The sequence below is a fragment of the Empidonax traillii genome, unplaced genomic scaffold (genome assembly GCF_003031625.1).
Source record: "Empidonax traillii isolate 1590-97213 ecotype Southwest subspecies unplaced genomic scaffold, ASM303162v1 scaffold11:size2795301, whole genome shotgun sequence".
In the NCBI taxonomy this organism is placed as follows: Eukaryota; Metazoa; Chordata; class Aves; order Passeriformes; family Tyrannidae; genus Empidonax; species Empidonax traillii.
In genome coordinates, this window is record NW_020955204.1 from 364,865 (window position 1) to 386,806 (window position 21,942).

General features: G+C 41.9%; 1 protein-coding gene across 3 annotated transcripts; it reads left to right on the forward strand.

Moving 5' to 3' along the window:
• Positions 1 to 777: 777 nt before the first annotated feature.
• On the forward strand, positions 778 to 21,373 carry C1QTNF4 (C1q and TNF related 4). 3 transcript variants are annotated; one of them, XM_027885951.1, is made up of 2 exons: positions 778 to 1,007; positions 19,836 to 21,373. In XM_027885951.1, the coding sequence occupies exon 2, from the start codon at positions 19,841 to 19,843 to the stop codon at positions 20,942 to 20,944; it is 1,104 nt and encodes a 367-aa protein (XP_027741752.1). In that variant the 5' UTR covers positions 778 to 1,007; positions 19,836 to 19,840; the 3' UTR covers positions 20,945 to 21,373. The 3 variants fall into 3 exon arrangements, with proteins under 3 accessions (XP_027741752.1, XP_027741735.1, XP_027741742.1); XM_027885934.1 differs by lacking the exon at positions 778 to 1,007 and adding an exon at positions 11,749 to 11,918; XM_027885941.1 differs by lacking the exon at positions 778 to 1,007 and adding an exon at positions 19,651 to 19,671.
• Positions 21,374 to 21,942: the final 569 nt, after the last annotated feature.

Below are 21,942 nucleotides of genomic sequence, written 5' to 3' on the forward strand. Positions count from 1 at the left end.
AGGGCTAACAAAAAACATGTTTTACAAACACCCAAATTTGCTCTTCAACACAGAACTGGAATGTGAAAAGTCTGCTCTTTCGCTGTCAGCAGAAACGATGCCAGCCTTCAAAGGAACAAGTACTAGCCTTGTTGTTGTTAGGTGATGATCTAAGGCAAGCCAAGGTTTTAGAGAGATACAAGCTTTTGATGAACCAAATAACAGTCTATAGACATGCTTTGGGACTCAAAAATCTCCAGAGCAGAAGGTCAGACAGGCACGAACATGCTCCCGGGTAGCTAAAACCCTGTCGTTTCCCCCAGTTATATTCTTTGATCCAGCTAAGTCTATTACCTCTCCCTCATGGACCTGACCGAGGACTGCCGGAGTGGGAGCACTGTCCCAGGTCGCTTAGCCCTGAACTGGAGGGCGTTGGGCTCTTCCCTCACCACCCCCAGGGCGGTCCGGCCGGTCCCCACACGGCTGCTTGGGAGGAGAGCAGCGCAGGGCGCTTCCCCGCTTCCCCCTCTGTCGCCGCAGACGCCACTGTGCTGAATGAAAGGCTGGTGCATAGTCCCGCGGCGCTCGTCTCCTGCGCCCTCTCCTCCTGGGAAGGCAGCAGGGAGCCCAGCCCGGCTTTCTCACACCGCCGCATCGCTCAGTCGCCCTTTCCCGTGTGGGCGCTCGCGCGTCCCCCCGGCCCTCAGCGCCCGCGGGCGCCGCCGCCTCCCGGAGACCGACCGGACTGCGGCGGTGACAGGGGCTCCGACACCCTCCGCCCCGCCACCCCCTCCCCTTCCCCTCTCCCGCCCGCCCCCGGGCCCTCCTCCCATCACTGATTCGGCGCCGGAGCCCCGGGTGCCCGAGCCCCCCTCCCAGTCCCGGCCCCCGCCGCCGCCGCCGCGGTTCCCGAGCTGTCAGTGCGCAGGCAGCGCCGCGGCCCCGCGCCCAGCATCGCGCCCAGCATCGCGCCCAGCACCGCCCTCGGACCCCACCGCCGCGGAGCCGCCAGCGCGGGGCGGCAGCAGGTACCGTGCCGGGGGAGCCGCTGCTGCGGGGGCCGGGCTGCACCTGCAGGGCCGGGGACTAAGATGGGATCCCCCGGTCGGACAGGGGCGATGGAGCGGGACCGAGGGCCTGGGGGGAGGCCGCCGGTGAGGAGTGATGCCCGGTCGGCGGCGGAGGGGCCGTCGGTGCTCTGTCGGCGGCCGCCGCGGTCCTTGGGAAGGCGGGCGCTCGGGGCAGCTGCGGTGTCCTCAGCCCCTGGCCTCGGGGGCGGCGGGCAAGGCGCGGGCGGCCGGGCGGGCTGAGCATCCTCCTTCCCACTGAGCGACTGGACAGTAGGGGGAAATGCCCGAGTTACCCTCCCTCACCCATTTTATTTCTAGTATGAAAGGGCTAGAGTTTGTGCGGGAAAGGGTATGAAATTTTGGCCCTACTTTGCACGGAGCAGAGGTTGGAACACCTCCCAGGGATTGGCCATGGGGAAGAGAATCCCGAAAAATTCCCACAGAGGCAGTTTCTCAGGTGGGAAATAGCACTGCTCTTGCATGGATCTCTAGTTTCCTGGGGGAACTGAGTATCGAGGGTTTTCCCAAGAGTAACATATGCAACTGATTCTGTAATGTACAATTTTCTGTTAGACAATCTAGTTTAATCCTTCTCTGTGTACTTGGCAATCCAACCGTCATCTCTTCAACCCATTCCCAAAAAGCTCCCGGGGAAGTAGGTCAGTATTTCCAGATAATGTTTCTATTAGACACTGGGTGAGTTTCTGCGATGCTGGCTGACTAGAAGGCAGCATTGTGACCCTTCAGTTTATGCACATACTGAATGAGCCGTGCTTCAATTATTCATTCTGATGCTATTGCAACCTTCTGCAGCTTCTCTTCTCCAGGGACATGATGTGTAACAAGACTTTGAAACACTTTGCCAATGAGGCTGCAATCTTGTCTAGGCATATGGCAGCTGTTTACTTGTCTAGCCATTTTTAAGGGTTAATTTGTAGCAGTAAAAGGTATGTCAAGGAAGCATGAGGATTCCCAGTAGAGTAACATTACCATCTACAGTCCTTCTATTTCCCTCTAAAAAGCTGTAATTCAGAGTACTGAATGGTTCATAGACTAGACTGTGCAAATGAGTTTTGGATTTTCCATCCGGAAGAAGCAATGCCTTCAAAGTACATTTGGTTTCTATAATGGAAATTATTCTATATGGCTTCGATATAGAATTGATTTAAATCTGATAATTTGTTGGTGTTGTAGACATTTGCTATTTTTGTAGATGAAGAAACATATGCAGAAATAAAATACATTGGAACCAGAGATTTGACACCAAAACTTGGAACCCTGTTTGTTGTTATTTATGTTTTACTAGTGTGATCATCTGTCCATTGTGCTGTGTTCTCCATTGATAAACTGCAAACCATTCATATTTTCCAAATACATGAGGCTGGGTGGACCCACAGTGGCAGTAGCTGTACTTATGGAAAAACAGGATAACTATGTTGTGACCTGTGGTCGCGTAGGTGTATGATAGCTTTTATACTCTCCTTTTTAATAACAGACATATTGCAGCAAGGCTGACTGTTGATCACCCATTCTTGGAACACCAACTCTTGTATAAAATAGTAACCTGGATGAAAACAGGCACAGTGAGAAACACGGTATGTCAGAGGTGTAAAGAGACAAGAACCTTCTGTGCAGAGCACCTTGTAATATGAAGACCAAGGGAAAAAGGCCAGTGCTAGTGGAACTGGATGCTAGTGGAAAGTAGACATGCAGTGAGCCTCCAAGTGCCAAGAGCCTCCTTGTGCCACAATTTCCACATTCTCACAGTTAGTTGTATTCAGAGAGCACTGAAACAAATTAATCTGATAGTGACAGTGGACTTCCAAGGTGGAGAGTACCTCTGAGAATATAATATTCTCAGCTGAGAAATGTCTCCCTCCAAGAGATGCTCATCTCTTTATTGACCCTAAGAATGAGAATAAAGAAAAAAAAATAGGGTAAAAACTTGCTAGAGTCTTACAAATGCTGACGTCTAGGACTCTGTTGTCTGCATCTGAGGTCAGATGTTAGGGTTTGGTGGATTTTACTCCTGAACTCTTCCGTTCACCCACCCTTTTAAAACACCCAAGTATAAAGTATGCATTCTACTCCAAGATCCACAGTTAAGGAAAATAATGTTTCGCTGCATTACAATTTACTGACTAGTCTGTAGGGGTGAGGATCTTTGTACTGTCTTGGATGGCACATTAAGGCTTGGCAATTTGATAGTTCATCATACAATATTTGAAAGACTTGACTGTGATTTTCACTCAGTAAAAATTAAAAACTTCAGCTCTTACGCCTTGTTTGATACCCTGAAATTTAGTAGAGATCCCAGTGGCCAACCAATCCAAGCTGACGTTAAGTCAGGACTTCATTTTGCCTTTCAGCTTTCCTTTACCTTTTCCTTTGTCCCTTTCCTTGGTCAGGAAATTTGCCTGATGTTCAAATGAGATAAGCCAGTAATATACAATTACTATGCTTCTTGCTCTCTGTCAATCTGTTGTCTACCCGAGTGCTTTCTTGTCCCTGGAAAGCCTCTCTCTAGTTGCATGCTTCCTCCAGACATGTTGGAGAACAAAAGAGGAATTCCTGCTGCATCTAAACAAAAGTCTGAGGTTTCCAGCAGAGGTAACGCTGTCAGAATCAGATAATCACAGAGCAAGCAGTGAGTGTTACTCCAGGGGCTAATAAATGATTACTAGGGCTCCACTGGGAAATAGTATAAATTCATAAAGTCCTATTTCTTCCTCTTCACCCTCCAACTGGTTAATTCATACCATGCATGTTTTCTGCTGTGCTGGGACCTCAGCCATAGTGCCTGGAAAACTGACTCTGTTGGGTTAATGAATCTGGGGAGACTGTGGTAATGATTGCTGGAATAAGAGCCAGAGCTAGATGAGAGACTGCAGCCTCTGTTGTCAGGAGGAATACCAGATCATCTTTATTCAAATGTACACAAAGGCTTACTATCTGTTATGTGCCTGCTTATGACCATCACGGCTGGCATTTAAGCTCCAAGGAAAGGATCCTTTGGTCAAGAGCAGATGCAAAGAAAATGTTTAGTCCATTGAAATCAACCAGCTGCCTTGGTGCTGCCCTTGAAGTTTATTCTTGTAACTACACTGAATGTAATAAATTATGTCATTTCTAATATATCCCAAAGTCAATTAAGAGAAATGGTCATATGTTTCCCATTTATTTTTTCTGTACTCCAGCAGGTTTAATAGAATTAGCTCTTGTTCATTTTACATATTAAAAGATATTTGTGGCATGAGAGATTTAATTTGGGGCTGGTTTGGTTTTTTTTTAAGTAAAAGTTGAGATTCTTGACTGTGGTTACACATTAATTAATATCTGCTTTGGTGAGGCATGGGGCATAGCAGGTGAAGGAGGGTATAAACTGGGTAAACGTGATTATCTAAACAGGCAGATCTTTAAATAATATCGGAAGATTCAGAACTCATAATCTGTATGCTTTTAGTCTGTGCCAGTCCTTCAGAGAGGTCACAAGCTGCTTAACGCTGATAGGATAGCTATGTTGGGGTGTCCCAGATCTGCTTTTTTTCAGTGTTTTTAGGTGACCTGAATGGCAATTTAAGGAGTGAGTAAATCACATTTTCCAGGGACATAAAACTGTGACACTTGAAGTGTGCTGGAGGAAAAGATTAGAATTCAGAAATTTTCCAACAAATTAGAAGCACTGCTCAGAAAAGAGCTGGATGAAATTTAGTAGGGATAAAGGCAAGGTACTACAGTAAGGCAGAAATTATCAACCGCAAAAGCACAAGACACAAGCAAATTACTAGGTTGCAACTCTGCAGAAAGGAATTTGTTTTGATAGATCACAAGCTGAACATGAGTCAATGTCATGCTGTTGCAAATGAAGGCAAACATCTTGCTAGGATATGTAAAAGACATTGGAAGCCTGGAAGACATGAAGAAATCCTACTGGTCTGTTCAGCATTGCTAAAGCTTCAGCTTGGAGGCTGTGCAAAGCTTTGGCTATTGCACTTTGAGAGACGTGCAATTCAATCAGAGAGAGTCAAGAGAAGGGCAACAGGACTCATCACAGGTCAGAAAAATGTGACCTGCAGGATGATTTAAAATAACTGAAATTTTTTAGACCAGAAATTTGGCAGTGGAATATAATGGTCTTTAGATACAAAATGGAGGAGGGAATGATCTTTTCCTTGGGCTCATGGTAGACAGAACAGAAAGCAAGAAATAGCAGAAAGAATGATTATGTAGACTACAAGAATAATTTTCTAGGACCTAGGAAAATAAAAATTCTTGAATATTCAATCTAGAGAGGTTGTCAAGACATTTTAAGAACAGGTTAGACAATCATCTCTGAAGAATCAAATAAGGGTAGTGATCCTATTATAGGAAAGCAGCTTGGACTATTTAATGTCTTAAGTTCTCTTCTAGACCGTTCTATCATTTTATGAAGGCAACACGATCATTTTGAGGAAACAAAATAAAAGCAGTCTGCTGACCCTATTCTGATGTTTTTCTGATATCCAAGGATAGCACAGCACCAAAACCACAGACCAGCTCTTTCTGAAAAGTGAGAGCTTCTGGAAAACCATTAGAAGAGGTCTCTCCTTTTAGAGAAAACATGGAGAATGGGACTTCCTGATTTCTCTGGACTTGACTGAGTCTATGAATGCTAAAAACAATCATATGAAAAAGAAAAATGAATGAGTGTTAGCAGTTAGTAAAATTATCTGAAGTGAAAATACAAGTTCTTCTAGTATTTTACTCCTTGAATGAAAGACTGTAGCCCAAAAACGCTTTTTTAGAGGTAAAATGAAATAAAATAATGAAATTCAGAATAGAAATAAAATAAAGTATAGTTCTACAGTTTATATTTTAGACATTTCTCTAGGGAAAGAAAATCTAGGTCATCTAGTATTCACAGTTTAACATATATTGTTTAATATAAATGCAACAGACAGTCCCCTGTGCATGCTGAAAAATCCAGGATCTCTGTGAGGAGACAGGTAGAAAGAAATAAGAGAACAATGATCAGTTCCTCTGTATGATGCAGTGGTGGGCTGCACGTAAGATCCTGAATAGAACACACTCTGAGTCCAAACAAATAATTTTTTAATCCTCTAAAGGCAGAGGGGGTTTTCTCTCTCCTCAGGCTTTAGACCTTTCCACTCAGACAAAAAGAAAAGCTCTTGGAGAAGTTAAAGACATACTTGGAGGAGTTGAAGCATTTTTATACCACAGAGGTAACAGGGAATTTTTACTATGAAAACAGGTACTCCCTGGGACTGAAAGGCTGCAAAGCAACTGCTGGAAAGAATCTGACAGGGAGAAAATGAAAAATTAGGCTCTGCTTTTTAGAAGGCTGTTTTCACGGAGCTGTTGTTCAGTGAACTGTAGCATATTAGCATAATAATCTGTCGTAATTTAAATACTCTTACACTGATATTATCCATAAGTTATAGAATTCCTCATATTTTGATTTACTCTGGGACATATGAGCACAAGCTGTAACACTATATAAGCTCTGATTGATCTACCCCCTGCCCCCATCTTCTATTACGGCTGGAACACCTTGGGAAAAATAATTATATGCTTAGAAAGCCAGTGACTTGATGCCCCAGATATTTCAAAGTGAATTCACGTCCCTTCCACCCAAGGACTGAGCAGTGCCTCACGTTAGCTTGTACTGCTTTGCCTGATTTTATTTCATCATTCCTTTTCTCACCCTTCCCTTTGCTTTCTTTAATTCTCGTATGACTGTATGAAACACAGTCTTTATTTGGGAGACAGAAAGGGTATCCAAAAGAAGGATTACTGTGATCTAAAGATAAAGGAGGTTTGGAACAAGGTGGTTCTGGATGGAAATAAAGCAAATATAGCCAGTGTAAAAAAATCCCGTGTTTATTAATAGGAGAAGGCCACAAGATGAGAGGGTTGTTCTCTAGGAAATTTGTGAGGAATTCTGAAACAGACTGCAGAAAAATACTGAACATGCTGGAGGGTGTTCTGCAGATGGTAATCTCCTGGTGGAAAATGTTGATAATTGTCTTGAAAAGGAATGGTATTAGGCAGAAGTAGCTAGAAGGAAAGTAGGGGACTGAAAGAATTTAAATAGAAGGAGCACTGGCTTGAAGTATGAACTGTATATGAACATTTGGATTTAGGGTGCACAAGTGGAATTTCTCAGTGTGGTTGTGAGGAAATTGTGTAGGCTATTGCAAATGGCACTTCTCTCAGTTTGAGCTGCATATTTAATGCAAAGTAATGATATCCAAGCCTGCTTTAAATAAAGTACCTGCATAACAGGGGTTAGAGCAGCCTTATCCTTCATGTTCTTTATATTATGTCCATCGAGGGTCTAAAAGTCAGGCAAAACCTGCCAGCGCGTTGCTGCAGCTGTTATTTCAGTATTTTAGCAAAATTCTTTTCCTATAAGCAAAAATCAAAGGTATCAGCTTCAAGCTGTCAAAGGCAATTCTGCCTAGGAAGAAACTGGCTGGTCACGCAGATGAGCCTGGAATCTGTGATCATTTGACAGGCACTGAGAGGTTCCTAACTGTGAATGAGCGAACAGTGGTGTCCAGCAGCACTTTTTGATAGTAATGCCAAAGCCTTTTTCCAGCAGCTTCCCAGTGCAGATGGAGTTTTACAGAAATAGTCATACAAACATTTATACAGCCATTACGAGGAGACTGGCATTTTTTAAATACTGGAAACAATATAAAGCTAGAAAGCAGATATGGGAAAACTTTGCAAATCTTTGTGTGAATTGAGGAGATTGTTCAATAAATGCTTCTCTGTTCCTCCAACCAGGGCAGTAGGTTCTGCATTGTAGGCAGCAGCACCTCTCTGTCAGATTGTCACAGAAAAATCCACATTCAAAAGCACATGGTGAAATTTTGACTTGTATGGAGTTTTGGGGAGAAACTTCACAGTTCCCTGTTGAAGAAGATGACAAGCTGATTAAATCCATGGACCAAAATATACTCAGAGTTAAAAAGTGGAAGCAGAAACTGTGGTTTTTCTGAAGATATCAGCTATCAATTCACAGTCTTGGGATGTCTCATTTTCAACAGCTATAGCATTCTGAGAAATAATTGCTAGTAAAATGGCTAAAAGATTAAAGGGACTGAGGTTACAGCTATTACAGACATTCCTCAGAGAGGTCTTGTTGCAAGATTTGGCAGGAAAGACCACTGGAAATGGGGAACTACACATTGCTGGTTGTAAAGGGTCAGTATTAATAAGCTTGACAATGACTAACTCTGCTGATTTGCTTTCCTGTTCTTAATTGTGTAAGAAAGAATACTGTTGAGTCAAGAATTGGATAAACCCGATTCCTTAAAAGCAATTGATATTGAAAATCACTACATGTATTGCAGAGTTTCATTATTCACTGACTTCTGTACCACCCAGGGGAAGTTTGTATCTCAAGACACTGTCTGGTGACAAAAATGACAGTAGTCACATGCAATGACTATTCTTTCAATGTTTTTTTCCTGATCTGTCGACCAGTTCATTGGGTACAAAAGCAACAGGATTATCATGGATATTAGGAAGAAATTCTTTACTGCAAGGGTGGCACTGGAACAGGTTGCCCAGAGAGGCTGTGGATGCCTCACCCCTGGAAGTGCTCAAGGCCAGGTTTGATGGAGCTTGGTCTAGTGGAAGGTGTCCGGCCCGTGGCAGGGGGTTGGAAATAAATGATCTTTAAGGTCTCTTCCAACCCAAATTGTTCTATGATCCTATGATCCTTTTAGACAATTAAAGAACAGAACCAGAAGGAAGACTTATTAATGTATGTGTACTTTGACCGACACCTCCTTTTCCCCAAAAAGAGTTTTGATTCTGGAATAGCACTGGCCTCTGCAGAGTGAATGATGCTTGTTCTTCAGCTCCAGGTCTGTGTCCTGACTCAGCAGGAGGAGGGGCAGAAATGGAGATACCTGAGCAGAGATGAAAGATACACAGATCTTAATGCCTTTTATCACCTTCTTCACTAGAGTTCAGTAAATTTCCAAATTGAGACGTTGCAGCATGTTGACAGTGAAGAGCAGCACTGCAGTGCAGTTCACAGTGTTCTCTGAGCTTCTTTACAGTAATGAAACAGCAGGTCATGAAAAGATATGAATGTGGGGGGTTGACTGAGTTTGATGGCAGATGTTAAAAGACAGAATGTTTTCCTGCCTTACCTGTCAAGACATGCTAAAAAACTTGCAAGGAAAGCAGCATTCCTGTAGGCAAATGCCCCAGTACATATAGGGTTTTCAGATGAATTTGCAAAGCCTACTGTCAGAAAATACCATTCAGTAGCATGTGACATTTTCTCAAAGTATATTATAGTGAAGCCATTGATGGAGAAAATGACCAAAGCAATTACACTTCCACTGATGAAACATAGTTTTACAATTTGATTTATCAAGCAAAAGAAGCTGAACCTTAGCCTTTCTGAAAGTTTTTGTTAATGGCAGGTAATTGAGATGGGAACCAGATTTACCCAACTTGTGAAAATTTTTGGCTGCATTGTTTAAATCAGCTCTTAGGAGACCTTGAGCTCAGACATAACTAGAAAACAGAGATACTTTTTGTTGTCGTCGTGTGTAACTCCAGACGGCACTCAGCTATCCATTAATTCCCTTAGGGGACAACTGCTGGACTCCACTGGTTTGATGATCAACCAACAAGTACCAGCACATTCCCTCTAGCTTTTACCTAGGTGGGTGCTATGACAGGTCTTAGAGCAATGACTGGAGGGCAGCATTCCAGGGAGTATGGAAGGGATTGAAAGCAACTTCTGCAGGCACAGAGTTCCAAAAAGAAATTATTTTCCAACTCAAGCGAGAAAGAGAAGGTGTGGCTATGCAGCTAGAGAAGAAAACAGAAGAGAAAAATCTAAAACTTGGGGGTTTTGTTTGATTAGAACCTTACATGGCAGTTAAATTAAAATCATATATTGGCTGATACAAAGTGCAGCACTGACTAACTTTGTGAAAGAAAATTGACGACAATGAACAAACCTTGAGAGGACACCACAGGTTCTGATATCTCTTGTAATATCAGCACCCTTTCAAGTACAACGGTATTCAACAGGAAGGTATGACACAAAAGTTACAATTCCTGCGATCTATAGGCAGTCAAAATTACTTTCCTGTGTAGTGCACCTTTGTGGGACTCAGATTCCACAGGTTCCTAGTAGTTCCTGGACAAATTAACCTACTAATAACAGCTATTTTCATTCTTAGTGAGGAGATGAGAGGAGAACGTGAAAGAATCACTGCAAGATTTTGCCCAACTGATGGTGCTGTACCATTCTGCTGGATGACTGGGAATGGGAATGAAAGTGTCAGTATGGAACAGGAAGCAAAGCCAGTACACCCTGTGTTTAACTGGAATATTTACTCTCATCTTGATGACATTTACTTTAATGTCTATAAATATTTGTTACAATTAAGGATTGAATTGACAAATACAGCATCAACTCTCAGAACAGCCCGGGAACTTCCTCTTCCAGTGAGCGTGATCAGAGGATGAAAATATTCATTCAGCTGCACCGAAGAAAATTGCTGCTTAGATGCATAGAGGAAAGTGTGGTTCAGAAAAAAAAAAAAAATCAAATATCTACCTATATTGTAGCTATATTTGTCTATAGTGAATACTGTAAATACCTACCTATAGTCTCTGAACTGCTTCTAGACTTTTATTTGTTAACAGAGGGAGTGGGGATTTTCCTGAGAGCTAAACTTTCCTTCACTGGAAGTGATGTAGAAAAACTGCTAGGAAGAGCCATGGTGAGTAGCAATAAAACAGAAAGAATAAAGGGCTTAGAATCTGAGTTGATTCCAGAGTACTGATTCCAGTGTAATTCTGCCAGTCTAGTGTTTCCACATTGTCACTTACAGCTCAGTTTACCCAGCTGAGTTTAATGCAGAGATTTTATTTTTTTAAATGACCCTATAGATGTGAGCTCCACCACCACTTCAGGAAAACCTTCTAATAAGCTTGTGTTCAGTGGAGCTGTCTAAACAACTTTTTCATTCTTTATGAATGCTTTCAATTCCCCATGCTCCATTAGTTATTGGGAAAAAACATTTATCTTTTTCCCACACAAACTCTTACTAAAAGAGAAAAATGGCAACAGTAGTATGGGATTCTGAATCCATCTGCATTTTTCTTAGTTTCCCAGATTTTGTCTCCAACTCAGAAAAGTCTTCTGCAAACACTTATAAACTTTCTTTATCATTGCCTTTTAAGACAGCCTCTTGTATAGCTATAACCTTCCTCTTCACATTCTCTTGCAGCACTGCTGTGGTAGTAACTGGGTCTTGCTTGTTTATTTCAGTTTATTTCAGTCAGATGATGAAATAAAACCATTTTATTTCATAGAGTTATAGAATCATGAAATGATTTGGGTTGAAAGGGACCTTGAAGACAACCTGGTTTCAACACTCCTGCCAGGAGCCTTCTATTAGACCAGGTTGCTCAAAGCCCTATCAAACCTGGCCTTGAATACTTCCAGGGGTGAAGCATCCACAGCCTCTCTGGGTATTGTGTTCCAGTGCTTCACCACTCTCACAGTAAAGAATTTTTTGCAAATATCTAATCTACTTTCAGTTTAAGGCCATTCCCCCCTCACGTTGTCATTACGTGCTCTTGTGATAAGTCCCTCTTATGCTTTCTTGTAGCTCCTTTTAGGAACTGGAAGGCTGCAATAAGGTCACCTTGGAGCCCTCTCTTCTTCAGGTTGAACAAATCCAATTCTATCAGCCAGTCTTCATAGAAGAGGTGCTCCAGCCCTCTGATCATCTTTATGGCTTTCCACTGGGCTCACTCCAACACGTCCATGTCTTTAACATCCTTTCCAGGATATTAAGTTTAAATATTTCAAGCCAGGTGAGAAGTTTAAAATAAAATAGGTCCTTTCCTGGGACAATCTTTCTGGCAATGTCCTTATGCTTCATATGGTTTTACTTCCACAGCCAAAGCAAAAAAAAAAACAAAACAACAAAAACAAAAACAAAAAACACAAGACTTCTGTGAAAAAGTCTTGCTGCTACATGGCTACTAGCCCAGCCACCTGGAACAACAAAATTGCCTTCTACTCCATTCTCTGAGGTCTTCATGTTTTCCTCTCTCTTCAGAGCTACTTTTTGAACTGTGCATTCTGCCTTTGGAGCCCTCCTCTCTCACTGTCTTATCTGAGATCTTTACAGTATATGCTGCCAAAGTGTCACTTACTTTCTTTTACCTGTCAAAATACCTCCCGGTATTCCAGGCCAGACTCTCTGTTAATCATTTATGCCAGTGTGATCTGCCTTCTGGTGCAGCAATATAGTTCCTGCTGGAGAGATGGGATGCTCCGACAAAGCTTTGTTCCACAGGCTCAGCATCTGTTGTGGCCACCAGGAGGAAGAAATGCACACATAAACCAGGCTAGAAAAGGAAATTAGGTTTTGGGGGTGAGAAAAGAGATGGTTTAACTTTGCCTTACTGTAATGGGATCCATGTGAAAATTCCTACTGTTGGTCTCAGTGCTTTATGTCTAAAGGTAGCAGTGTTAAACAAACACTGCACAGCTACAGATTTCTGGATTTCTCAAGCTGTGCTTTTCAGTCTCCTCTGGTCTTTGCTTTCACAGAAGTTGTTGGTCACTGAACTCATTCCCAGAAATGGTTAGTTTTTTCACTAATTACTGCCCATGTAATTTCAATGATTGCTTATCAACAGTTGATTTAACTGCATCTGCAGAACAACTTTATAGTATTCAACACATTTTATGAACTACAGTTTAAACTAACAGGTTCTAACAGTGTTTTCTGTTCTTCTGTTTTTGATCAATGTTAGAGTGTGTTTTTTTGCTTTACAGTTTTAGTCCTGTTTGCTTGAGCAGTGTGTATGTGGGGGAGAGGTAGAGTTGTTCACGTGTTCATTTAGAAAAGGATGTAAAAAAAGATTTACTTTTAAAGCATTGGTTTATTAGAATAACCCTTTGCTCCCACCTAGGATTTATTCAGCTGTCTTCTCTACTAAACCCCCATTTTTTCAGTCTAAATTAAAATATTTTAAAATATACATAGTCTCCAAAACAGAAGACACAGTGTGTCACTCTGTCACTTCAAATATGTACAGCAAATTTTCTTGAGCGCTGCTAAATAAGAAAATTCTTAATGTTATAACAATCATATTTCATTTTGGTCAGTGAATATACATCATTTTATATAACATCATTTTAGCTTTAATAGGGTTGTTAGGGCTTTGGTTGAAACATAGCAGGTTTAATTCATATTCTGAAATGCAGGCTAACATTAGTGGCTTATGCCAAAATACAGTCTCTCCATTTCCTTTTCCTGAGTATGGCTGGGGTTGAGGCACTTCAAAATATTTTTTGTCTCTCCACAGATCTTTGAGTACACAAAGGCTAATTTATTATTTTAAAGGACTTCCTCAACTCAAGGAAACATTCAAAATTAAGTACTTTCTATATTAATGCCATGCAGTTCTGTCATTGAAAGTGTGGCTTAGAGTTTCGAAAAAGCATTCAATGTTTTACCTCTCAGGATTGTTCTGGAGTTAAAAAAACCCACATCCATCAAAAGCAGAGAAAGGCTAGTCATAAGTGAATCCCTGATTTTGTTACTCTTGTACTCTTTATACAGATTTCACTTTAGAGGATGTGCTACAATTAATTTCTCCTTGATGTTGGAAGAACTGATGCATTTGTATCATTATCTGATGTTCTTAATTTGTATCGGATGAGTGGAACAGGCAGTATGTGGTATCTGGGGAAAAAAATCTTGCTAACTATAGTCCAAAAGAGATGTTCATTACACAGGCTTTCACTGATTCAAGTAATTAAAACATTTGCAACTGTCCTTAAATATTAGGGTGAGAGCTAGGAAGAACAGGGCTTTGCTCTTGCAGCTTACAGGATTTTAAGAGCCTTTTACTAACAGTTAATGCAACTGCATTGCTTCAATTTTGTTTCACATCTCACTCTTCAGTGATATTCTGGGCAAAATTCCCACTGAAATTAAAGGACTCTTGCATAAGGTAGGACTAGGGAATCTAGATAATTAGTGTTTTGGAATAAAAACAAAACCCTTGTGAGTTTTACAAGCATGTCAGGCCCACAAGCCTAGAAATTGGGTGACCTTCCTATTGTTGAAAGTCCTTTTATAAATCCGTGGATTTAAGTAGAAGAGTAGAACTGATTGTCTTTTCACTGGTGGATTGACTCTGTTCCAGGACAGAAAAATCACCTCTAGCAAATACAAAGCTATTAAAATTTCCTGGGTCATGCAAATGGTGAATTCTGACTTTGTTTTCAAGGAACATTTGCAACTCTTTTTCTACTATGTGAGTCAGTACCATTTTAGCCCCTTCTTTTCAGGTCATTACTTTAATGTCAGTGCCTTTGAGAATTGTTTAGCTCCATCGTGGGTTTTGTGCCTCCTATTCCAAAATTAGGTTCTTGACTACTTCTCTGGGGGCTGCTGTCCCTACTGGTAGCATAAAGGCAGTAGCATACGTGGTTTATCCCTTGGGTCTGCTTAGCTTCATTATGTACTTCTGTGGTATTGAGACAATAAGGAATTATAGGGTAGGGGAAAAGGGCTCTGACTGATATATAACTGTAGTGAGAATAACACAGCTGCTATATATGACATATGCTAAAGACCCACTTTTCATCTCTAGTCTGGGTCTTCCACCTCATGCTTTAGTTTTAAAACTTATGCCATAGCAGCAAACTTCAAGCTGATATCACAGTGTCCATGACCAGCTTCACATTACTGTTTCTTCCCTACTGGAAGAAAATTATACCAATAAAAGACCTGGGCATCAGAAACACTTTCTAGGGGAGCAACAGAGATTTTGGAAGCTTTATCTTTCAGAAGTACTATGCCAGTGATCAAGTCCAAAAGTTGTTATGATCTACCTCTGTTTATGGCACCCCTATAGCTAGATGAGCCTTCTTAATGATTGGGAAATCATTCTTAGACTGGTTTAGTGCCATACTTTATTACATTATTTTTTTTATATTTTCTAAGTTATTTTTAGAAGAATCTAAATAGTCCTGAAAGTCCTGAGTGGGAGCTGTCAAGGAAACAGCTTGCTAATAGAAACAGAGCATAATTAACTACCTTTTTTAAATGATTTGCCAGAAGAGCTTATAAATAGGGGACAGCAGCAGCAGAGGGTCTTTGCAACTGTACCGAGTGATCCAACATTTAATAAGTGACCTTATTACAGAGAAATTAGCTTTCAAACAGAAACAATGTCATTTGAAGGATCATAAGATTCACTTCATAATTTATTAAGCTTTTTGCCTTTTTGTGCTTTTTGAACAGCAGTGGTGTGCTTGCAGTTTACTCCCTGACCCCTGGATACGCTCAGTGAGCTCTGGAGCACAGGCAGCATTTTAGAACCAGGCTCGCTGTTAAAACTTTGAATGCTAAATCGTCTCCCATCTTTTCTTGTCCCAAGAGCATGCAGCCATGTCACAGTCATCCTGGTTCTCCGTGAAGTCACACCATGGTGATCACAGGGATAACAATGGATGAGTATGTATCAGAAACATCTAACAACCCTTATAAGTTTGCCTTTAAGGCTCAGTTTTCTAAGCTGGAAGCTGGCATGAGCCTGCCATGCTAGATGTAGCACTCTGCAAAAATAATACTGCTGAATTAGAAGCTGAGTTCACATTGTGATAGTTTGGGATTCAGTTCTTGGTGGGATGCTAGGGTCTGTTAGCATTGTTTAAATGGCAGCAGTAACCAAATACTATACAGACTTGGGAAGAGAGAGTGTCTTTGCCCTGAGGGACTCATAAACTAAGTGGCAAAGTAAGGAAAAATAAAGACAGCATGGAAGCAGATGCATGACAACTAGGTATACATTAATAGTCTCACTGAAAATGCTTTCTTAAATTAATTTGCTGGATGGAAGATAGTCTGTCTTTTAGACCTGACATTAGCTGGTTATTTCCATGTAAGTCTCGTGGCTAGGGTTATCAGCAAGGGAATTTTGAACGGTGAGAAGGCAGTAGCCATGAAATTCAGTTATGAAATCAGGAATCATGACTTAGGTCCTCTCCAGTCCAAGCTCCTACTGAAAACAGGACCAACAATGAATGCAGATCAGATTGCTTACAACTTAATCCAATCTGATTTGTAAACTTCAAAGGATGGAGATTTTGCAGTCCCTCTGGGCAGACTGTTACGTTCTTACTTGCCTCATGGCAAATGGCTGGATGGCATGGAATTATTTTGCTTATATCTGGTCTGAATCTTCCACTTTAGGTTTTATGACCATTGTCTCTTATTCCTCCACCATGCTCATCAGTACCTAGCACTGTCGTCTCAGTAACCTCTAAAAGCACTGGAAGGTTGCTACTAGATCCCTCCAGGCTAAACAAGCCCAGTGCCCTCAGCCTCTCCTCATAGGGCAAACCTCAGCCTTCTTGGCTGCCCTCTTCTGGAGTCATTCAAGTACCAACTAAAGAGGAATAATTAAGCCTGTTGATACTGGCTGCATTCTGTTGATGCATCCCAGAGTCTGTTAGCCTTCATTACCTGCAGGGCACAGCACCAACTCAGGTACAAATTACTGTTCTCTAGGACTCCTAGATCCTCTTCAGTAGCATTGCTCCCCAGCTAGTTTGTCACCAACCTGTACCAAAACACAGGGTTAGACCATCCCAAGTACAGGAATTTGTATTTATCCTTACTGAATTTCTTTTCAGTCCACTCCACCAGCCTCTCCTAGGTTCCTCTGAATAGCAGCTATACCTTCAAGTGTCTGTTTTGGTGTCATGCACAGTCTTGATCCGTGAGCATTCTGTGTCTCTCTCCAGAATATTGATAAAAAATATGGAAGAGGACATCTGAAATCAAATATTAAGGACTCATTCTTGAGCCTGATAACCCAGTCAGTTTTTCACCTACGTATCTAACACCTAATTTGGATAGAGGAATGCTCTCAGAGGCTGTAACAAAAGCCTTGCTAAAGAATAGGTGATGTCCACTGCTCTCTTCCCACAAGAAGGCAATCAGTTTGATTAGACACAATCTATCCTCAGTTGAACAACATGTGCTAAATGGCATGTCATTTGACTAGACATATGTTCCAAGAACATTCCATGGTTTTCCCAGACACTAAAGTGAAGGGCTAACTGGTTGACCAGCCTGAAGTTTTTCAGATTGTCTCACTTGTCCTTTCTGAAGACGGGTGCAACACCTGCCTTTCTCCAGTAACCAGGGACCTCCTTTGATCTCCATCACCTTTCAAAGATGATAGATAGTGGCCTCAGTGGCCTCTCTCATCACTTTTCAGTGCAGCCCGTGGGGTTGAGGGGAAGCAGGCTAGGTCAGGAGAAACATTCTGAATTCAGGGGCATGGAGGAAAATGCGGAGGTGTTGTCATGTGCAGAGTGGGAGCTTCAGACTAAGTTTATTAGAGAAGCGCTGTCATTGAGTCACAAGCTACAGAAATGACCCTCTTGCTTTCTAAACTGCCTCTCACGGAGGAGCCTAAGTGTGGCTGGATCCAGTCTTAGCCCCAGACTTAGTCAATGGTTTATATTAAAGAATTATACTGGTGTAATTGTACTTTTCTACAACTTTACCCTGCAAAATTAAGGATGGCAACTCAAATATATTTATATATATACAATCAATTATTTATTTAAATTTATTACAAAAATTATAAAGATAAGGGGAAAAAAGCTTAATCAGAATTATTTACATCACAGTATGAATATCTGGTTTTGAAACAATATTGAAGTAATTATATTAAAGCAAGTATATTGAAGCAATTATATTAAAGCTAACAAAACAATTATTAAGTATTGATGTTACTTACCCATGCCAACAACCATGAGCAAATGTCTTTGACTCAGCTTTGAGGAATAACCATCCCCACCTCAGGGAGGTATGCTAGGAGTCCCTGTTGTGCAAAAGTGGGATTGGACTTTATAGTATAAAGGGATTCACTGTCAGTCATATGCATTTTTAAGATTATGTGTTATCAGGCTTACTCCACAAAATCTGCTTTGTGCTGAAAAGGATGTTAGCAGCCCTTTAGTTTCTTCTGCCTCTCACTTCCATATCAGGACCTGCACATCCTTGCTGCTCCCAGCCTTAGTCAGGGAGTCTGTCTTGCATGTCCTCGTGGTGGGTTTGATAGTTTGGTCAAGCTCTCACATCTTCAATATTAAGAACAGCAGACCCTCCTCACTCAATCTTATCACTGATCAGCAGACCCTCCTTGCTCAGGCCATCACTGATAAACTTGTATGACAAATTTCAAACCGATGTATCCCTGATTAGGCAGAGAGTCCTGCTACAGGTATCTGTGAGAGAAGTAATCTAATTAGGACATGGATGGATATTTGGTTTTGTCTTTGCTAGTGTGTCATTTTCATGCAGTTAAGTGAGAATCCAATTCATTCTTGGGTTCATATCTATTAAAGCTGCATCTAGATTTCAGTTTTATTCTCAAATGTGAAAGAGCAGGGACTGTAGATCAAGCTGAATTCCTGCTGGTGAGTGACGCTAGGTATCACATCTTGCCAAAACAGGATCCCATTGCCACCTCACAGTCTATGTGGATTCCATCTGCTGTGCTTCTATTATTAGGCCATCTCAGATGATTCAAATATTTACCTCTTTGTCCTTTTAAATTCAGGATTTGTCTTCAACCCTCCCCCCAGTGAGTTGCATGCTTTGCTCCTGTTCCTCTGGTCTGTGAATTCTTTGTTTGCAGGCTGGCAAGGCACCAGTTCTGGGGTGACAGATGGAGCAGACTGCAAACCAGGCAGTTGCCTCCTAGCCTGAATGATATTTTAATAAGCACAGAGAGGTGACAGAGAGAGGCGCTTCTCACTGGAATGACTGGCAGTTTTGTTTTCAGTCTGAAAGCACTAATAGATAATTTTTGGCCTCAGTCCATAAAAAAAAAAAAACACAGAAATTAGAAACAGAAAATCCTATTAGCTCCTAATTTATCCCTCTCTTTTTTTTAGGGTCAAAGAAGTTTTTTATGTCTGGTCTATTATCCAGATAGGGAGTTGTTTCCCCATTTTTGGTATGTTAGTTCTCTCTATGGAACTGTATACTTTAGGAGACTTTCATTTTATTTACTACTTTGTTTTCCTTCCTTTTTTATTATTTCACTAATTTTCTCCATTGTCTTCCTTCCCTAAACATTCTCTGTTCTTCATATTTCTTTACACTCTTCACAGATTCATGTTGAAGTCTGAATAATGGGTCCTAACAACTTGGCTTCTGGCTTCCACATCCTGTGAAACAGCCAGTGCAGTGCAAGGCAATGGCATCTGTATGGGAATCTCTAGAGCACGTGGCCTCTTCTCCCTGCCCTTCAGTTGTATCTCAGTCGTATAATACAGGGCTTGTGTAGGGCTTTGTTTCATCCTGACAGATAAAAGCACAACAAAAGGGAGCTCTGGCAAAGCCCCAACAGGCTCTGAGGTCCCTCTGCATTGTGAGCAACACAGTGTTCTGCAGACAAACTGTAGGATACTCAGGCTTTCAAAGGAGGAGACTCTTTTTCTTCCAATGAATACAGGTTAGAAAAGATCCAGCTCTCGCAAGGAAAATATAAGACCAGTGCTGGGATCTGAACTGAGTTATGGTCCCTTACACTGCTCAGAGAACACACTGGAAACATCTCAGTACTTGGACGTAGACCTTCATAGGTCTGTGTAGCAAGTCTACAGGTCTGGGTTTCAACTGGTGTATGAGCTATAAATTAGTGGTATTCCTGCTAAAATACGCTTCTCTTTTCTTTCAGATCCAATGATGACACTGAACGTTCAGATCTTCTTTGGCTTCCTTTGCTGCATTATTTTTGTTCCTACAGATGGCTTCCCAACAGACACCAGTACTGAATTTCGCTCTGCTTTCTCTGTGGCCAGAACCAGCAGCATGGAAGGAAGCTCCGAGATGGTTATTACCTTTGACAAAGTGTATGTGAATATTGGCAATGATTTTGATCCCAAGACTGGATTGTTCCGCTGTCGAATCCCTGGAGCCTACTACTTCTCCTTCACTGTTGGGAAATACCCAAAGAAAAACTTATCTGTCATGCTGATGAGAAACAAGAATGAGGTGCAAGTAATTGTGTATGATGAACATCACCGCAAGGAACGGAAGGTTGCCAGCCAGAGTGCCATGCTGCAGCTTGACTATGGCGACACGGTTTGGCTGCGTTTACATGGGGATCCCAAGTATGCTCTTTACAGCAATGTGGGCCCCTATACAACTTTCAATGGCTACCTAATCTATCCTGACACTTCTGCCTTCTTCCAGAATGCTCTTAGCTCCCAAGAGCTGGGGCCACACCCTCACAAAATTCAGCAGCTTCCCAGAGAGCAGAGTGAAGCTTCACAGCGACACATGTTATCTGATCAACCAAACAGAGTACAAGACCCTCGTTCTGCATTTTCTGTTGCCCGCTCACAGAGTCTCCTGGGGACAGATGAGGAGCAAACCCAGCATGAGCCAATCACGTTTGACACAGAGTTTGTGAACATTGGAAAGGATTTCAATTCTTCCACTGGTATCTTCTCGTGCCGTATACCTGGTGCATACTATTTCTCGTTCACCATTGGCAAAATGCCCTTTAAGACTATGTCAGTGAAACTTATGAAGAACCACAATGAGGTGCAGGCCATGATCTATGATGACAACCACTCCAAGAGGCGAGAGATGCAGAGTCAGAGTATCATGCTGCCTCTGCAATATGGGGACACGGTTTGGCTCTACAGCCACCAGCACGATGGCTATGGTGCCTATAGCAACCATGGCAAGTACATCACCTTCACGGGCTTCCTGATCTATCCAGAGGCTCAGCCGAAGCGGCTTTCAGGTGCCAGCCCACTTCAAGGGTCAAATAATTAAATGCAGATGTGAAAGGAGCATAAGAAGAGCCAAGATCACATGAACTTGGGTATAGCTCCTCTTTGAATATCATCCTCTACTTTGAGCATGCTATCATGTGTCCAGTGCTTTCCTTATGCTGCACGCTTTTGTGCCCTGTCTGCAGGGCCACAGCTGTAACTGCCATTCATCTTTAGAGAGGCCTTTCAGATTGTACCTGCGTGTCCTGTGTTGGTGTTTGATTTAAGCATAAAGCATGAGGTAGTTTTGGGGCAGGGGTGGGGCAGTGTAGTGAGATGCTGAGGATCAGAAAACCACTGCATTCATGTTACTGCAGATCCCCAGCATCCAGAGAGCAAAGGATATGGTGACTTTCCTTGTATATCTGGGGAGGGAATAAATGTAATGGAAATGAATGTAATAAAAATACAAAAAGTGTAAAATGTTCTCAGTTTGAAATTTGTTGCTACCTTGTAGCTTGTGTGCTTGTCCCTTGCTGAGGTACCAGCTCAGGTGAAAAAGCAGCATGGTGATTGTATGACCTGCATTATGTGTTACTGAGCCCGTCTGTCTGTGTACACTCTTTTTTATCATGTGTGTGTGTGAAGGGTTGGTACTTCTTATGATTTAATTGCAAATTTCACAATATTTGGCACTTTTCTTAGTCTGATGTAGATGAAGTCAAGAAGCTGTGTTGGAGAATCTCAGCTTCCATGTCATGGAAAGAATACATTTAGCAATAAACAAAAAAATAGGCTTCTAGCCTTTGTTGTGAAAGATGAGGACTTGAATCCGGGAACAGACCATCCTCTGAAAGCTTAGAAGCAAGGTAAGTAAGAAGAATAAAAATGTAGTTTTAAATCCCCGAAGATTTGGGTCAGGAGCAGGCTCATAATGTGTAAGTGTGAGTAGTATCATGCCATGCAGTGGCACTGCTGAGTGTAGGGGCATTACATTTCCTAGAAATGACCCCTTGAATACAAGAGTACTGCTAACTTGCCATGTGCTGCACCGATAGC